At 50.9% G+C, this 18,274-nt stretch overlaps 4 protein-coding genes across 4 annotated transcripts; 2 read left to right on the top strand and 2 right to left on the bottom strand.

Annotated features, from left to right (window-relative positions):
• Positions 1-35: 35 nt before the first annotated feature.
• Positions 36-536, bottom strand: VTN77DRAFT_5611 (uncharacterized protein; the record flags this gene model as incomplete). Its single annotated transcript, XM_069421799.1, has 1 exon — positions 36-536. One exon carries the CDS (start codon positions 534-536, stop codon positions 36-38), a length of 501 nt encoding a protein of 166 aa, XP_069276843.1.
• Positions 537-989: 453 nt separating this feature from the next.
• VTN77DRAFT_5612 (uncharacterized protein) lies at positions 990-1,454 on the bottom strand (the record flags this gene model as incomplete). The annotated part of the gene is made up of 1 exon (XM_069421800.1): positions 990-1,454. The coding sequence occupies one exon, from the start codon at positions 1,452-1,454 to the stop codon at positions 990-992; it is 465 nt and encodes a 154-aa protein (XP_069276844.1).
• A 10,880-nt stretch (positions 1,455-12,334) lies between these two features.
• VTN77DRAFT_5613 (uncharacterized protein) lies at positions 12,335-14,435 on the top strand (the record flags this gene model as incomplete). Its single annotated transcript, XM_069421801.1, has 3 exons — positions 12,335-12,374; positions 12,437-13,914; positions 13,977-14,435. The coding sequence occupies 3 exons, from the start codon at positions 12,335-12,337 to the stop codon at positions 14,433-14,435; spliced, it is 1,977 nt and encodes a 658-aa protein (XP_069276845.1).
• Positions 14,436-15,880: 1,445 nt separating this feature from the next.
• On the top strand, positions 15,881-18,211 carry VTN77DRAFT_5614 (uncharacterized protein; the record flags this gene model as incomplete). The annotated part of the gene is made up of 3 exons (XM_069421802.1): positions 15,881-16,016; positions 16,096-16,399; positions 16,471-18,211. The coding sequence occupies 3 exons, from the start codon at positions 15,881-15,883 to the stop codon at positions 18,209-18,211; spliced, it is 2,181 nt and encodes a 726-aa protein (XP_069276846.1).
• Between the last annotated feature and the right edge of the window lie 63 nt (positions 18,212-18,274).

Genomic DNA, 18,274 nt, shown 5'->3' on the forward strand with positions numbered 1-18,274 from the left:
CCAGCTTACGCTGCGGCTGCTGCTGCTGCCGCTGCCTACACATGCTCTACTGTCGCTTCAATCTTCTCAGTCATCAAATGCTTCACGCCCTTCAAGCAGGCCACAGCGCCGATCCCGAGCGCAACAAACGGGACAATGCTCGCCCAAGCCAGATGATAAGCATGGGCATAAGCCTGCTGGCTAGCGGCCTCAGCGCCGGCAATGATGGAAGCATTGATGCCTGGCACATCAGCAATTCCGGCACCTGCCTGCATCGCTTCGAGAAGCGCTGGAAGGGACGATGTCGGCAAACCGGACTGGACGGCAGCCTTGCTGACTGCTGGCGCCCAGGTTGAGCCCAGGGTGCCTTGGATGATGGCATCGAGGACGGCAGAGCCGAACGCTCCTCCGATGGCGCGCGCTGAGAATGCGAGGCCCGTTGCCGTCGACAGGTGGACATGGGGTGCTGTGAACTGCACCAGCGCGATGAGGAGCGTCAACGGGCCGGCCAGGCCGATCCCGATCAACACGCTGAAGCCAATCTGGGCTCTGTTCATTTGCGGCGTTATCACCGCGTAGCAGATCGATCTGTTGGACGTAAGTAGTCGCTTCAAATTTCAACATAGATAGCAGGCTTACCCGATTAAGAAAAAGACAAACGACACGATCACAGGCCATTTCAGATCCTTGGTTTTGGTCGAGTACAGCCTGGAGAAGTTAGCAGAAGCCAGCATCGTACGGATGGTACTGCTAGTCTACACACGTCATCAACATGGAAGTAATAGTTGCCGTCCCCGTGCAAGCCAGTCCCCGAAGGGAGATGAGAAAGGCATCTGTCTCGAATCCGAGATAGAGGATGATCTGGGGAATGACGCTGGTGACGGCGCTGTAGAAGAGCCATCCTTCGACAGCGAAGCCGAAGACGGAGAGGCCGAAGTTGGGCGAGTCTTGGAAGAAGACGTGGGCGACTAGGCCGTCGGTGCGACCTTTCCATTCTGAAGGGAGTTGAATCAGTTTTTTTTCTTCTCAGTCTGGTTGCAAGCAAGTTGCTGCTTACCGTATACGCAGAACAATGCAAAGAATACCAAACCGATCGCCAAAGGCGCAGCAACATGCGCATCTGACCACGCATAGTCCCCAGCCGCCCAGTTCAGCGCCAGGAGCAGGGTCGTCATGCTCACGACGAACATCACTGATCCAACAGGATCACACGCCCAGATATGGCTCCTGACAGACATCTTGGGGTAGTCGGAGCCTTTGCGAGGGTGATAAAACACAAGCAACCCTGTCGACGTCGCGAGATGCAGCCCGGCCTGTATCCAGAAAATATCGCGCCATCCTGACGCGCTGACCTTGGTCACTGCGCCGGCGACGAGGCCTCCTGCGCTAGAACATACATTAGACGAGGAAGAAATTCTATTGACGTTGGCATACTTACATCCCACCAACCGCGCCCCCAAAATATGCAAACCCATTCGCCAACGCACGATACTTCATCGGCAAGATCTCACTCGGAATCGCCTGGACGATGGCGATCGTCGACAGCGTAGTACCAATCAAGACGCCTCCTCCAATCAACATCGACATGGACGTCGCCTTTGCCGATATCACGGCGCCAACAAACGCGATGAGCGGCGGGATGGAAGCGAGGTACTTCCGATCAAGGACATCGCTCAGTCGGCCGACGATGGGCGAGAGGACGCTTTGCATGAGGAGGGGTCCTTCTGAGGATGAATTAGATGAGTTTCAAATTCCTTATAGAGATAAGGTATCTCACGAATCACCCATCCCGCAAGCGCACTCCCACCCCCCAAATCGCGGATGATGAACGCGATTACGGATCCTGCAGCCGTCACGACGAAGACTTGCGCGACGATCGCGAAGCATGTGGCGAACACGACCATCCAGGATCTCCAGCTGAGTTTGATGCCTGTGTCAGAACCCGGTTCCGATTCAGGTACAGTGGGTGTATTTCCGTCGTAGTCTGTGTTCGTCGGTATCGGTAATTTCGCTTCTTCTTCGTCCACTTCGAGAGTGTACGCTGCTTCGGCATCTTTTGCGATTATCTTCTCTTCTCCTGGAGAAATATGGGCGTGGTCGGTAGTAGTGGTGGCGGTCATGTTGATATTTATGTCAATCAAATATGCGCAGCAAGAACGAAAATAAGAAAATTGGCTTCTCAATATTCGACTGAGAATTGTTATAAGTCACCTCCCTTCCCTGTATAGTTGTAAGAAAGATGCTAAACGTAGCTATACAGCCATTATCATCGCTTCAATTCTAAATCCACTTCTTCGTCTTCTTCTGTCTTTTTTTTTTCACCAAAGCTAGGTATTACCCCCCAGCCCGATTACACCGGACTTTCCCCAGATTTATATAACCTCCTAACATAGCTAAGGAGAAGTTAATTCCCGCGGGGGAATCGAATCGGCATTCGCTTTCCCTTTCCCCAGTGTTTCCAACTTGCGAAACTTGCCAGGTTGTCAGCCTGCCAGTAAGAGGAGAAGACCCCACAAGGAACCCACAATCCACGATCAGGGACGGAGACGGGGACGGCGGGGAGGAATATGGGGTATGGGGTAAGTAATTACAAATCGACGAGGTAGCTAGCCTAGCCACTTGAGAATTTTGGGTATGTAGTAGGTAGGTCCTGCTACCTAATCAACGGAAAAACCCCTCGACAGGCAAGAAGACAGACAACAGGGGGGAAAAAATGCGGAGGAGGTCAGTTCAAGTTCCATTGGTTGATATTCACGAGATGAGACGAGAAGGAAAAGGATTGGATAATTGAACCTCGGGTATGGGATGGGATGGGAGCCTGTCAAGAGGTCTTATATATTTCTTCCACGTTTGAATATGTATGGGAAAATCCAGGAATGATTGCTTGGGAGAGGACGGGACAAGATAGACCAGACCATCCCTGGAAAAAAAACGACGCTCTAATAGTTATAGAAAGGAAGGATGGATGCATTCACACCTCCCTCTTTTCTCCATAAAGAAAGATTCGATTCGAATCTTTGAGAAAGAGAAGAGAAGGATTGATTGATTGACTTATTTGATTTGACCTTCGACCTTCTCGTTTGTTGTACCGGGCTATTATTAACCGCGGTTAGCCCGGCGATTAATGAAGCTGCGGGGTTTTCTTTTCTTTTCTTTTCTTTTCTTGTTTTTGTCTTGCTTTTCTTTTCAGAGGCCTGATGATAATAATCGTTAGCCAGATATGCTACTATTAACCAGATCTAAATAGATTAGAAAAATGAGAGAAGATCAGGGGAAAAAGAGAGAGATTGGGTATGACTAGACTAGACTAGGCTTTGTCTGTCTGTCTGTCTGTAGAAGAGTCGAGTTTACATACCTACCAACCTACCTAGGTAACTGACTCACGGCCGTGGGATGGATTCGTCTGCTTGACTCAAGGTCGGTTATATGCAATGTTGGTATGCACATACCATACGAGACAACAGTTGTTTTGGGAAAAAAAAGAAAGAAAAAGAAAAAGCAAAAGTGTTGCTGATCAACAATGAAGGTTTCTATAACCATTTTTACCATAGCGAACGTATAAAAATGATCATCTAACAGTTATCTAACGATTAGCCACCATAAAGCGTTAGACTCTTTGAGAAATGTTAGTCAAGTTTCTAGGAGAAATCAGATTCTGGGAGAAATGGTTGGAATTATGAGAGAATGGTTTTTTTTTTCTTCAAAACACGGAGTATAGCCTTTCATAGTACGGTACCTAGGTATCTGTCTACCGCAACCTCCAAATTCTCCTGCTCAGTGTTAGTTTTTATACCATCTCCCCTAGATCCCATGCATCTTATATTAGTAAGAGCTACTCTAGGCATGTATGTACATACGTACATACCTCCTACCTAGTTAGGTAGGTAAGCTTTATCTATCTACTTAGGTATCTACCTACCTACCTAATGTACGCCACTCTGCCGGCAAGTAATGTAAGTCCTCGTCCTCTATCTATCTACGCTTGCAGTTACGAGTCATGGGTATGACCCGACCCATGGTCCATCTAGTCAGTAGTCTTCAGGGCAAACGGCGAACTCGGCCATCTGCTGCAAACGAGCGAGCGAATCGAATCGAATCGATTCCATTCAAGCATTATTTTAGACAACACGACAGCACGCTACGCTATGGCACGGACATCTGTTTAGGTACATAACATAGGTAGATACGTATTTGGCCCTAACTACAGAAGGTGCTCGATCTTACTCTGACTCAGACTCAAACTCAAACTGTCAGAGAATGCCATTGCCATCCTAGTAGGTACGTACCTACCTAGGTATCAAACTATTAAACTATCGAACAGGACTATCGCAACTACCCACTGACCTGCTAGCAACTAATTCAGCGAGAAGCCGTCGTATAAATCAATGTTTTTTAAAGTTTCGGACCCCATTCGGGCATATAATATAATGTAATTTCCCCCGCATTGGCATTGGCATTGGCCCTTCTAGAACGCTCCTATCTTCTCTTCTTCCATCCATCCATTTTTCATCCATCAGCACTAACAAACAGTACAAGCTAAATTTCAAGCTTTCAGGCTAAGATACGATCCAGGATTATGGATCGAGGGAATTTGAAAAATATCTCAGCCTCAGCATTAGCTTTAGTCTTAGCTTGAGTCTTAGCCTCAGCCTCACTCACACAGTCTGTATAGTCTGTATACTCTACTCTATCGGGAGTCGGCACTCTGTCAGCCTCCAGGTCTCAGACCGTCGGACTTTGCAACATGCCGAAGCGAGCGCCGTATGAACCGTTAAGTTGCGTTGGCTACTACCTAGATACATATCATATCATATCATAACTTTAAATAATCTACGGTTGACAGTAGATACCTATCTATCCTATCTGCAGGTAGTTGGAAAGAATGGAAAGGGAATGTAAGTACTGGTGAAGAAAAACCTTAACTACATTGCGAGACAACTATCGATCCTCCTCCTCACTCTGGGAGGCGACCATCAGCAAGTAGCTCTATAATTTTGCTCGTTTCCTCCACATATGTCTTTGGCGCATCATCCATAAGAGCCCTTTTCATGCCTTCTTGAGCCATTCTGTTCGCCGCATCTGCGCGATCGTAGATATTGGACTCATATTTGCGAATTGCCTCGTCGAGGTCGGTTGGATTCTCGACCAATGGCGTTGGCTAATTCCAATGCATCCAGCATGGCCAGATTGACCCCCTCTCCCGCAAATGGCGACATCAGGTGAGCGGCGTCCCCTACCAGGCTCAACCCTTTTTGTGTCTCCCATCTAGAACCGAGAGGCACCTGGTACACAGGACGAGGAAAGATGGGCGCATCCGCATAGCGCACAAGATCCTTGAGACGGTCATCCCAGTTCTCAAAGAATGATACAAGCAGCATCTCTTTAATCTTCTCGGTGTCGTCCCAATTCAGCGCTGGATCAAATGCCCAACTCTCTGGAACCTGTAAACAGGGATAGACACGAATGCTGCCATCGCCATTTCGCTGAGCAAGGAGTCCACGACGCTGACCAAAGGCGAATAGGGATCCGCGGCCCGGGCTGCCTTAAACAGCAACATGCCATGCCCAAACGAGTGACGAGAATGAGAACAGAATATCTTTCTGATGTCGTCATGCATCATCATTTATTTCCTGAGCTTGTTCGGTCTTGGTCGTCGCCATCGATGTATACATGTCACGTGGCTGCACTAAAGCACCACACCGCGGACACCTAACCAAATATGGAATGGCAACCACGCCCGCCATTCACTAGCTGGCGTGTTGGGAAGACGTTCCCACCATACCCCACAATGTTTACGGAGTATGTAGAATCCTCGGAGCCTGACTTCTCAGGGAGACTAGGGATCAGTTCTCATCCACTCGAGATCCCTTGGTATACGAATCTGCCCGTCTTCTTGCTTCTTCACGTTGTTCTTAAAACCTTTGGCCCTTGGACCCTTACAGTTCTTGGTGGTGGGTGACAGGCTAAGTGATAGGCATGACTTCTTCATCAGCGAATTATGTAAATTTAAGGAATACTCGCTTCGCCTCTGGTCCAATGTCACCTGGATCTTGCACCCCTTTTGGATTTGCCATGTTAAAGAGCAACCGCAGGAAGTTACTCGGCCTCGATTGCTCTCATGCCTAACTGCAGGGAACACTTGGTGAGTGGGACTTTTGATCATGATCCCGTGAGAACTCATCGTCGTTCCTGTCGCAATGGCACCACACAGCGGCTGGATGCCTACATGTAGGCCCTGCCACCACAGAACATCGTGATAATGACGATGAATTCATATCTAGTTGACTTTATCTATACATGTCACTACGCGCGGATGTTCCAGCCTAACCTCCCCAGCATAAGGAATATATGACGAATGCAAAAAATTGAAGCCCTCAGAACGCCCAAAAGTAGAAGTGTATGGAAACATAGAGGGTGAGAATGCCCCTTCTTGTAGGCTCGCAACCCTAGTCTCCCTCTGTACCCGTATCTGCATCTATTTCTTCTCATGCCGATAAGAGCCGTGTCTTACAGTTTCTTGTGTTCTCATCTGCTTCGATATTTATGCCGGTTGGCTCTCGAGTCGGCTGGTGGTCTGTTTCGTTCCAATTACCCAGCGTCTTCGCTCAATTCCATTCATGGCGGCAGACTCATCGTCGTCGCTACCTCCGGAATCCACATCTCTGAATTGGCCGAGGAAGCTGGTATGTAACGTAAAATCAGTGACGTACCGTGTTGCCCTCGGGTCCGATACCAGGATATCATAGCCCCTCCGATTGGGATCTTATTACCTATGTTTACCATCTTCTCCCGGAGGTCCGTCAGAAGACTGGCTCGAGAAACACGTGCTTTGAGGTCTTGAAACCCCTGATCGTCCGCAGTGATCATCTTTCCTGACCCCTATCTTATAGAGGAAGCGCCACCGAACACCGTCCTCAACTGGAGATATGCCATTGTCTTGTATCGCTGATAAAAGCACTCGTTTCACTTCGGCGGACTGAGCTCGATGCTCTCTAATGCCCCGGAAATTCTATTCCACAGAGTAGACTCTTTTGTTTCGACCACAACGACAACTGTCATCTAGCACGCTGTTCAACTCCAAAGATCGGTTCACCGTGACTGTAGGAGCTGGTAAGAGATTCTGGAAATGTCCAGCGCAAAGGGGGTGACTGATGACAGCAAGTCGGGACAGATAAATTACACCTTTCACCTGTGCCCGGGAAAGAGTTCGATGTACGATCTGGAAACGATCACAATCGGCAACATCAAATCTGTCATCAAGCATAAACTCCCAGGCCTCTTGAAACCTCCTTTCTCATTCCAGGAACTCCACCAAAAAGATTATCCTTTACTTCTTGCTGCCAAGCTCTTTCCTTGCCAGAAACCCCTTTCCCGCGGTCGTATGGGTGGTGGAGGCGATCGTGGCGCGGATAATGGTATCAAACCAATAACCTCCTGTAAGTATAAATAATGAGCCTGGGTGAGCGAATCACCTCGACTGGGTGAGTTGATCACCTGACTCACCCAGCTCACCCCGTTAAAGCGGCAATATCCAGGTGAGGCAAGAGTGAGCTGCTCGCAGATTTTTGAACGATATTGTGACCTACCTAGGTAGGCAGATAAGTATAGCTATACCTAAGGAGTATAGCAAGAGCTTATAGCTATTATTAGTGCTGTTACTCCTGTATACTCTGTACAGAAGAGTCATTATTATATCATAGTTCCGTGGTGTAAAAGTTAATCCACCGAATTCTTTTTTTCTTTTTTGCCGGTTCGAACTTCGACGTGCTTCTATACTTCGTAACCTCGTATACTCCGTATACTCCGTATTGAGTACTGACTCCTGAGTGCTGAGTGCCGAGACGGAAACACACCGAGTCACGAGTGCCGATCTCTCGTGACCATAGAATAGACATGGAGTAGTAGTCTGTACTACTCTAGTACTCTACGGAGTAGAACTGCTTCAGCTGTCCCCGACAGATAGGTAACTTGTTGCGGTAAGTTCTTCTAGCGGCTTGCTAACTGCTAGCTGTGGACCGTGGAAACACGTAGCGTGGGCGTAGCGGCAGCATCGGTGGAGAGCACCGGGCTTGGCTGCATCATAGGCAGATAGAAGATAGATTTGCTGGCAGACAGGCCGTCAGCTCAGCTCAGCTCAACTCAACCACACGTTGTATTCAATCGTCGGACAGAGTAGGGTCGCAGCGTAGCATTATTACCAGCCATGCCATGCCAGATGTTTTGCTTCTGCATGGTGCACCGTGCGGATCGTCTTGCGTTCGTCGATGGCACTGTCAGTGTCAAGAGGCCTGCATGGCAGCTGCAGCCTATGAGCGCCCCGGATTGTCCTCGAGACCGGTGCCTTAAAAATAAAACGGACTATTCCTGATTCAGCTTAGCGCAGTCTATTCATAGAACTGGCCTTCCAATGGGTTGGACCGTTTGACCGCAGGATCGGCCAATCAACGGCGTATCCGAGGTCAGTCAGGACGCTGCATCAGGTGCCCACTGCCCAGTCGGGTCCCCTTCCATACACAGTTCCCGACCTGCCGTTGGACCGTCGAAGTCAACACGTCAACAATTGCCTTCCAGTGACCTTGCAACGTTCCATTCTGTCAGACTGTCAGGCCGGATAGACCCGAGATTCTTCCGTTGTAAATGCGCCAGCCGATAGGTATGTATGTATGTACATATGTACGTACATGGCAGTGTCCTGAATCCTTCCAACGTAAATAGGCTCTTTACTAGATGGGTGATTGCAGGAAAAGGAATGAACCGGGCGCAGATCTTAGCTAGTGCAAGTTTATCAAGATCCGTTAGCTAATTAATGATGTCACGCGTGGTTTATCCGGAGAAGCTGCCGGCAAACCTGCTGATTATCTAGTCCTGGAGATGATGAAACCTCGAGACTCTCAAAATCCTTGCGCAAGGTTCCTTGACAAAGGAGTCTTGGCAGGGAGAAGAGTAAGGACTGTACGGAGTACCTAGGTACATACCTAGGGAACAGAATAATCATACAGATGGATGCTGGGGCAGACTTATCCGCGGTACTTACGTCTTCCGTCCCTACAAACCTTCCCTCGATTTCTCCCCGCTCGTCACTAAATCCGTGCCATCGCGGAGTCGCCCTAACTATCCTGCCGCTAGGCTAGAACCTACGGAGTACTCCGTAGGTGATCCGGAATTCATCATTTCCAATTCGTTCTCTCGAGTTGATGATGATGGCCTTGTTCCCGGCCCCTTGCCGAAAATGCTATCAAACGAGTGCCACCGACGTGTCAATTCTGTAATCCCTGGTGGTGGATCAGGTTGTTCATCGCTAGATGCTCTGCAGCTGCGAGGTAATCGATGAATCATGATTGATCTAGCAATATTCGAAGGATTCTCTCACGTACTCGATTCTCTCCAATCGGCTGGATCGGCTGCTATTAGTGCTGCTGGCTGCGAAATGCCCTCCAGGCCTTACTTACCTAGGTACTCGATACGGTATGGACAGCACTCCATGCCAACTCACTACTACTGACGGAAACCTTCGGTCGTTTTCTGTAAGGCAGGCGGCCTGGTGGACGGACCAGACAAGTGGGACCAGCTTGTGGGAACGAAACTTCCAGCGCAACTTTCGCCAAGGAAGCTCAGAGTAGCAAAAAGAAAGCGAAAGAACAATAATATTTTTTTTGTGCGCGTGTCGTGCGTTTGCCCTGCAGAAAGGCCGTGGAGTCCTAGGGCGATGAGGCAGCAGCAGCAGCTTCTTTTTTTGGCCTGGAGCGATGCCCCTCCTTGTCCAACCGGCCAACCGGCCAACCAGGAAAGCGCCATCGCACGCTAGCACGGAAACCCAACCGCTGGCCCTTGCATCCAGCGAGCAGAGATAGGAATGGCTGCTGCTATGTTTAGCTCTCCCAGCGTCATCTTGGCTGCTCGCCGCTCTTCGAGTGGACTCCGAAGCCTGCCGACTTTCGTTGGCGTCGAGCTTCCCCAAGCACTTCCACACAAAAACAATCCCTCTGTCCGCTTCTCATCCATGCCACACGAGCAGAAACTGCCATGTGACAGGCGGGTTGTGATGTTTCCTACAGGGGAGGTTCCCCATGTTGGCGGCGCACCCTCCTCGACTGGGTTTAGGCAAGACGTGGGATCCTCCGCGTTACAGAGTCGCGAACCTGTAAAACCCCCCACTGGACACAACAATTGATCTGCTGTAACCACCTCTGTAACGACCTGGTATAGTATCCTGGAGTGGGAGTGGGAGCGTTGACAGTGACGGCGTGAAGGCCCCAGTTGGCGACGTTATTACGGAGTCCTCGCAGCCAAAGAGGGTCCACCGACATCATCGCTAGGATCCGGCCCGGGATCAGGTCACTGGACTGCGGATGACAATGGGATGTGATGCTATACGGATGGACCTCATGAGGCGGTGCTCGCGGGTTGACCACACAGAAGCGCCAGCTGACCCCGTCAAAGCCAAAAATCGCCCCCGAAACGCAGGCCCCGGAAGGGCGTCTCCCCCCCAATCCATTATCCGCCACGGTCGCCGGTTGGATGGGGCCCTGCCCGCCGCGCCTGTTCGATGGATGGCTTGATGAGGTCAACTATTGATCCATGATTGCTCTTCTGTGCCCTGGTCAGCGTTGCTTGGCCCTTGTAACCGCGCTAAGGATGGATGGCTGGCGGTGTTCCCATCCTCCCATCCATCGTCAGTCCAATGGCCATGTTACTCGCAGCTTGCCCAACGCAGCATTAGCAGCGCTGCCCCCTGTCACGGCCACCCACTAGCCGTCCTACAAGGTGCAAGGGAACTGGAAATATATGCTCGCCATCCGGTTCTCCAGCCTTCCACTGCTTCTTCTGTTCCTCCTCTTTTCCTCCTCTCAAACTTCCAGATGACGTCTTGAGGGAAAGTAAATTTGTGTCTTTGTTGCCCACCCCCCACGTTCGCTCCTACGCTCGCTTTGCAAGTTATCACGCTCGCTACTTTGACGCTGTGAAGAAAAGAAAAGAAAAAAAATATTATTACAAAAGGAACTTGGGTGTAGTCGTTACATTTAATTCTTAATTATTTACCGGGGAAGGAAAACGAATACGCTGAGATAAATCGGTCGTCGACATTGTCGTGGAGGAGATCCTGTGAACGCGATCCGCTCTACACCGAAGAGACGTTGAGAAAGCATTATCTGCCATCTGATACTGCTGCCATCAGTCGTTTGCTCGTTTGCCTAGCAACTATCCCGTCCGCCCGTTTGTGTCGTGTGCACCCAGTTTGGTACGTCCACCCAGGGTCAATTCGCCGGTCAATTGTCTGTCCACTGCTGACTGCTGATGCTCTTCCCCGCCAGAAACTGCTCTTCCTTTCGCTGAATCGTCCATTCGCTACCGCGGAAGTGCTGAAAGGTCCTGAACTAGGGGCGTGGGTACTTTAAATCGAGGGTTGGTTGTCCTGAACCTTTATCCCGATACCTTGCATCTATCCTTCATTTGCCCGGGCTATCGCTCCTTGCTTCCTAAGAAAAGACATTGCCTCCTCTTTTCTCCCTATGAACCCATCCCTTGTTCATCTGTTCCTAGCCCTTGTCCTACCTGTCGTCGTGTTAACAATGCCTCAGGCTTCGGAGTTTTGCTGCAGTCGCGAACCGTATCTTCCCGGGTAGGAGTTGTCCAGAGTTACCAACACGCTGGGTAAGTGCTACGAAACCATGCGAGCATCCGTTTTCCTTTATTAACGTGCTTATCCTGATAGCTGGGGCGGTTCTGATACTAGTCTTGTGGCTTCCTTTTGATACGATCTAGTAGTTCATAACTGTTGTGAAGTCCTGCCTCATCTCTTGGAAAGAGAGTCACCTTGCTATCGTCCTTCGCAGCAGATCGACTTTTTCCAATGCAATTAGTCTCCCTATAACAAGTTTGAAAGAATTTGATTTGGACTCCGATCTGCAGCCAACCTTTGCAGCCCCAAATCTAGCTTCCGTGTTCTGGATGCTCCTTTGAAGCCCGTGATCGCGCACCATTTCTTTGAGGCTGAGAAGCAGTCTCGTCTCGTCGTTCGTTTTGTCTCGGAGAGCCACCGTCGGTGTCTTTCCGTCATACGGTCGTTCTCAACATAAAAATTCTTAGTCGCTCGCTTTTTCCAAGGTTCACTCCTGTTGCGTTCGTTGCAACACCGTCAAGCTGGCTTACTCAACGGCAGACCGTGTTCAGGTGAGAGGAGATCCTTGTTCTATCCTCTAGTCATCGCTAACAGATCTCTTCGCAACAGTTCGATCCCGATTTCCAAACCCCTCTGATCTTCGACGAGTCGGTGGACTTCTCGGACCCTGAAGAGTCACGATTCGCCGGGGCGTTTTCAGACGGCCTTTTGGCCAAGTCTGACCCGATCCTGTCTATGTCTGGCTTTGAGAAGACGCTGCAGAGTGGTCTAGTTGGTGAGTGATGGAAGTCATGTCTACATTGAACTGGTCGCTGACGGAATTGGCGCGTGCCGTAGATTTCAACGATCCCATGCGAGCGCTCCATGGTGATGTGTACGGTCCTTACGCCCAGTCGCCTTATGTGACGCAGCTCTTCCCGTCACCTTTGGAGGATCAACCAAGCCCAGACACCGACAGCCTGCATTATATGCCAACCCAGAACTATGCGGCGCCTGTCTCGCTGGAGGAACCAGGATCGCCCGGTCTGCAGCCCCCGCCTCGTCAAGCTCCGGAGGTCACCTCGTACAGTCCACAGAGAGGCTCGGAAGGAAGTAAAATTTTCGTGCACGTCCTCTCGCAACATGACCTGCACTCTTCCGCCCGCGCAGCTTTCCTGTCATTCGGGTCGAAACAATGTGAATGCACGACGAATCTTCTAGGATATCAGGATTCGACTTTCAACTATGTGTTCTCCGTCGAGGCGCCTGCCTTTATCACGACCATGTCTCCGTCCTTTGCTGTCCCCCTGCAGCTGGTGATTGACATCCCATCCGACAACGGTCCCGTCATTCTACAGGTGGGAGTGTTCACCTATGAACAGTTCCCGCAGGCGTCGTCCTCCGACGAGTGCCGGAAGAGGAGGGTATCTGTGTCCGAGGACAGCGGATCGAGACCAATCAAAAGGCATTCGGCCCAGGAGATTGAGGTCAAAGGGGAGCGCGACTGTTATACCATCCACGAGCGTTCGGCCTCCTATTCCCCGTTCCTCCAGACTCCGACGACGGTCAGCACTTATCCTGCTCAGTGCAACCAGGAGAAATCACCTAGAGCGTCTTTTGATCTCTTCGCCGGTACGTCCAGCGGATCGCAGACTTCGCTTCAAGCACCGTCACCTTTGCCGGCCTCATGGAGTCCATCGTTCTCCGCAGCGCATAGCCTCCCTGCCATTGCTGCGCCTCAGCAGACGCCAACCCTCTCTGCCCGGCCGCCGAACCCTACTCTAATTCGGACATCCACTATGCAGCAGCAGCCCAATCACCTGGGCCAAGCACAGCCTTTCAACCCCTACGCGATGTATCCCACCAAGGCGGTTCTCAAACTGAATGGCGATCTCGATTCCATGAGCGAAGACTGGACCGCCGAAGAAAAAGAGGCGAAACGACGTCTCGTGCAATTTACCCGGGTTCAGGAGGGCAGCACCATCCATGCGGATTTCAAAGCTGTGTCCCCTGAAGATCGAGCACCCAACAGTATCTGCATCAGCTGCATTTACTGGGAAAGCAAAAACGAGTGCTTTGTCACGAGCGTCGACACCATCTATCTGCTTGAGTCGCTCGTAGGGGTGCGGTTCACCGTGGAGGAAAAGAATCGCATTCGCCGGAACCTCGAGGGCTTCCGCCCACTGACGGTGTCGAAGGCCAAGGCAGACAGCGAGGAGTTCTTCAAGGTCATCATGGGATTCCCTGCGCCCAAACCTCGCAACATCGAGAAGGACGTGAAAGTGTTCCCCTGGAAGATTCTGTCGCATGCATTGAAGAAAATCATAGGCAAATATGTGAGTCCCCGGTTTCCTTTCTTTGCTGTCAAGAGTTGCTAATGTAGGACTTCCCCCCGCAGTCTGCAAGCTATTCTTCCACGGCTGGAGCGCTTCCGACCTCGCTCAACGGCAGTATTTCTCACACCAGAGCGGGATCGGATGCCGGGACAGAGTCGCAGCGTGCTTCGTCTCCTCAGTCGGTGCCCGAATCCACCACGTCGTACACGGCCAGCCTGACGACAACGGCTTTCTCACCACCCATAGTGCAATCGAAGCCTGCACTCGGTGGCTGCGTCAGTGGTCCCGAGCTGGCGGCAACTATGGCCGGAGTCAGTCAAGCGTACGCTCCCATGCCGGCAACCTATTCATATCAAACTTCTTGCCAGCTGAACCAGCAGATGCTGACGACCGGGCCATCGTGGGATTTCAGCGCACTGGCTAATACTCCCGCAACCGCCATGGTGTCGGCGAATCCGGAGAATTTCGATTATCTGTCTACTATTCCCTACTCGATCGGTTCTGCGACTCCTGGGGTCTAGCTTGCAGCACAGGATCCAAACCATGGCCATTGTGACGATACGTGGAATCTTGCCTCACCACACATCTCTCTTGCCGTTTTGTGTTTTGCCAGCTGAAGACGGGTGTTCTCGGCGCTGTTTTCACCACTCTTCTCTGCTTTCTTCTTCGCACTGGCCTGCGCTTGTTCACGACCCTCATGTCCACATTTTCCTTGTCGTTCCTTATACCCCGTGCATTGGTATGGCGTTGCATCGAAGACTCCACGAGTTTCCTTCCGTCATTCCTTGACTCCCATTCGAAGCGAAGGCGTTGGTCGTCCGATCCTTGAACTTACTACCACTCGGAACTGCACGGCCTGGGCCGTTGAGTTCACGATTATGATTCATGCCACTCCTTTCATGAATTCATGCACGCATGCCCCCGATCCAATTATGGTGTAATACCCCACTTGCATTCCTTTATACCCCCGGCGTTTTGCTTTATGGTTGTTCATTCCTTTGTGCATTATTCGGGAGCATCAGCGATCCACTCCTTTCATGACCTTGCATATCTGTTGAAGCATAGCGTGGACGAGGCATCGTAGTCATTCCTTTTTTGTGTTGCATATTGCATTTCATGGCAGGCATTTTTGGTTGGCTTCTCTTTTGGGAATTGGAAACCGCCGAGATTTGGAGGGAAAAGGATTTTTTTTTGGTTTGATTTGATTGGCACAACAAGTCTTGGGAAAGAGGGTCTTTGTTCCGTTGTGAGTTCTGAAAGTGGACGGATGGCTTGATACTACGGTACAGTACTTTGCATACCTGGGGAGTTATATGGCGTTGCAACTTTTCTTTTTGATTTATTGGGTTGATCTGCTCTTCTTTGCTTCTGCTTTGTGTTGAGATACAAACTCTTGCCTGGTTTATCTCTGCTGTTTTTTGCTCTCCAGTCCCTGTTGTTCTAAAAGATGGAAGTGCTACAGTCTGTGGTGGTGGTCGGAGGACTAATCGGATAGCTAGCTAATGGAAGAGAGAATTGAAGAGAAGAGATCTTCCTCACAAGATAATTATATCTGTTCAAAGAATATTATTACCTACCTTATCATGGGAGGCCATTGTTCTATCACAGCCCTCTCTCTCTATCTTATCAGTCAATCACGTGATGATGAATATCACACCCAAAGCGGTATGGCGGCAGAGGGGCAGCAAGAAACTGCCGACCTAATTGAGTAATCTCGCGGCGGTGCCGGCGCAATTTGAGTCAGACTCCGCTGCGTCGGAGGTGCTCCCACTCCCAATTCATCAGATATTGATTGATTTCTCACCGTCAGCCTTCTCTCTCACTCAGCCCCCCTTTCCTTCCCTCCTTCCGTCTTTCTGTATCATACCTGTCCCCAATTCTTTTTGTCTTGTCTTGTCGAATTCGCTTCGGGGATTTTCTTCTCTTTCTGTTCAAGTGGGGCTATTCTCTCTTCTACCTACCCACCATGGAAGAAATCAAAAAGACATTCGCCAAATGCAAGCAAGAGAAGCGCGCTGCTTTGGTGACCTATGTCACGGCGGGATATCCGACGGTCGACGAAACCGTTGATATCCTGCTGGGGTTGGAGAATGGGGGTGCTGGTACGTATGCAATTGCTCCGTCTCTACAGTTTCTCTGGTGATTTTTGTTACCGCTGACAGATGACAATGCTTTTGTTAGATATCATTGAGCTTGGAATTCCTTTCACCGACCCCATTGCCGATGGCCCAACTATCCAAAAGGCGAACACGCGCGCCCTCGAGAACGGCGTCACCATCACGACAGTTCTGGACATGGTCCGCACCGCGAGACGGAAGGGTCTCAAAGCGCCCGTGCTCTTCATGGGCTACTACAATCCGTTGCTACAGTACGGAGAGGAGCGTATGCTCAAGGACGCGAAAGAGGCTGGCGCCAATGGCTTCATCATGGTCGATTTGCCGCCAGAGGAGGCAGTGCGGTTCCGAAACCTTTGTGCAGCCGCAGGGTAAGTCGCAATTGGCCTACATACATTAGCGAATTTGAATCATGGGTGGTCGTTTGTGCTAAACCATCTAGACTGTCATATGTTCCGCTCATTGCTCCCGCCACCTCTGATGCCCGTATGAGATTGCTGTGCAAGATTGCGGATTCATTCATCTATGTCGTCTCGCGGATGGGAGTCACAGGAGCCACGGGAACTTTGAGCTCAGGTCTTCCTGAATTGCTGGGTCGCGTCCATTCCTATTCCGGCAATGTCCCTACGGCCTTGGGATTTGGCGTCAGCACGCGGGAACACTTCCTTTCTGTGCAGAACATCTCCGAGGGTGTCGTGATCGGTAGCCAGATCATAACTGTCTTGGGCCAGGCGCCTGCCGGCCAGGGAGCCCAAAAGGTTGAAGAATACATCACCAGCGTCACAGGACGGAAACTGGAGAGGGATGCCCAGGGCAATTTGATCGGTGAGAAGAAGGTGCTTGAGGTGGTGGAAAAGGTGTACAAGGAGTCGAATGAAGTTGAACCGGACACGGTCATCACCAACGGTGAAGCTGGCGCTGGCTCCGGACCCGGTTTGGTTGATCAAATCGAGGCTCTGAATGGCACAGGCAATCCTTCTGCTCTGCCTTCCCGTTTTGGCGAATTTGGTGGACAGTATGTTCCCGAGTCGCTCATGGACTGTTTAGCCCAGCTCGAGAAAGGCTTTGAGGAAGCCAAGAACGACCCTAAATTCTGGGAAGAGTACCGTTCATATTACCCATACATGGGCAGACCAAGCAAGCTCCACCTCGCCAATCGCTTGACCGAGCATGTTGGCGGTGCGAACATCTGGCTGAAACGTGAGGACCTCAATCACACCGGCAGTCACAAGATCAACAACGCGTTGGGTCAAGTTCTCCTTGCGCGGAGATTGGGCAAGACCCGGATCATCGCCGAGACTGGTGCAGGACAGCATGGTGTTGCCACTGCAACTGTATGCGCCAAATTTGGAATGAAATGCGTTGTTTATATGGGTGCAGAAGATGTTCGCCGGCAGGCGTTGAACGTCTTCCGGATGAAACTCCTGGGTGCTACCGTCGTGGCTGTCGACGCTGGCAGCCGAACACTCCGGGATGCGGTCAACGAGGCTCTCCGTGCCTGGGTCGTCGATCTCGACACCACTCATTATGTGATCGGTTCTGCAATCGGTCCTCATCCTTTCCCAACGATTGTGCGGACCTTCCAGTCGGTGATCGGTAACGAGACCAAGGAGCAGATGAAGGAGCTCATTGGCAAACTCCCTGACGCGGTTGTTGCGTGCGTTGGAGGCGGCAGCAACGCCGTGGGCATGTTCTATCCCTTCTCGAGCGAACCCAGTGTCAAGTTACTCGGTGTTGAGGCCGGCGGAGACGGTCTTGACACTTCCCGGCACTCTGCTACCTTGACGGGCGGTTCGAAGGGTGTCCTGCACGGCGTCCGCACGTATGTTCTGCAGGACGAGAACGGCCAGATTTCCGAGACACATTCCGTCTCCGCTGGTCTTGACTATCCCGGTGTCGGACCCGAACTCAGCAACTGGAAGGACAGTGGGCGTGCACAGTTCATCGCCGCCACTGATGCTCAAGCATTCGAGGGATTCCGCCTGCTCTCCCAACTTGAAGGCATTATTCCTGCGCTGGAATCGTCCCATGCTGTGTATGGGGCTATACAATTGGCCAAGACGATGAAGAAGGGCGAGAATATCGTGCTCAACCTGAGTGGCAGAGGCGACAAAGATGTGCAACATGTCGCTGATGAGCTGCCTCGGTTGGGTCCGCAGATCGGCTGGGATTTGAGATTTTAGTTGAGATTTTAGACATGCGCACCATTAGCACTGCTGCTGATATTCAGCTGCCTTGGTCTCCTA

Source organism: Rasamsonia byssochlamydoides, assembly GCF_041956645.1.
Source record: "Rasamsonia byssochlamydoides strain NRRL 3658 unplaced genomic scaffold VTN77scaffold_40, whole genome shotgun sequence".
NCBI classification, from domain to species: Eukaryota; Fungi; Ascomycota; class Eurotiomycetes; order Eurotiales; family Trichocomaceae; genus Rasamsonia; species Rasamsonia byssochlamydoides.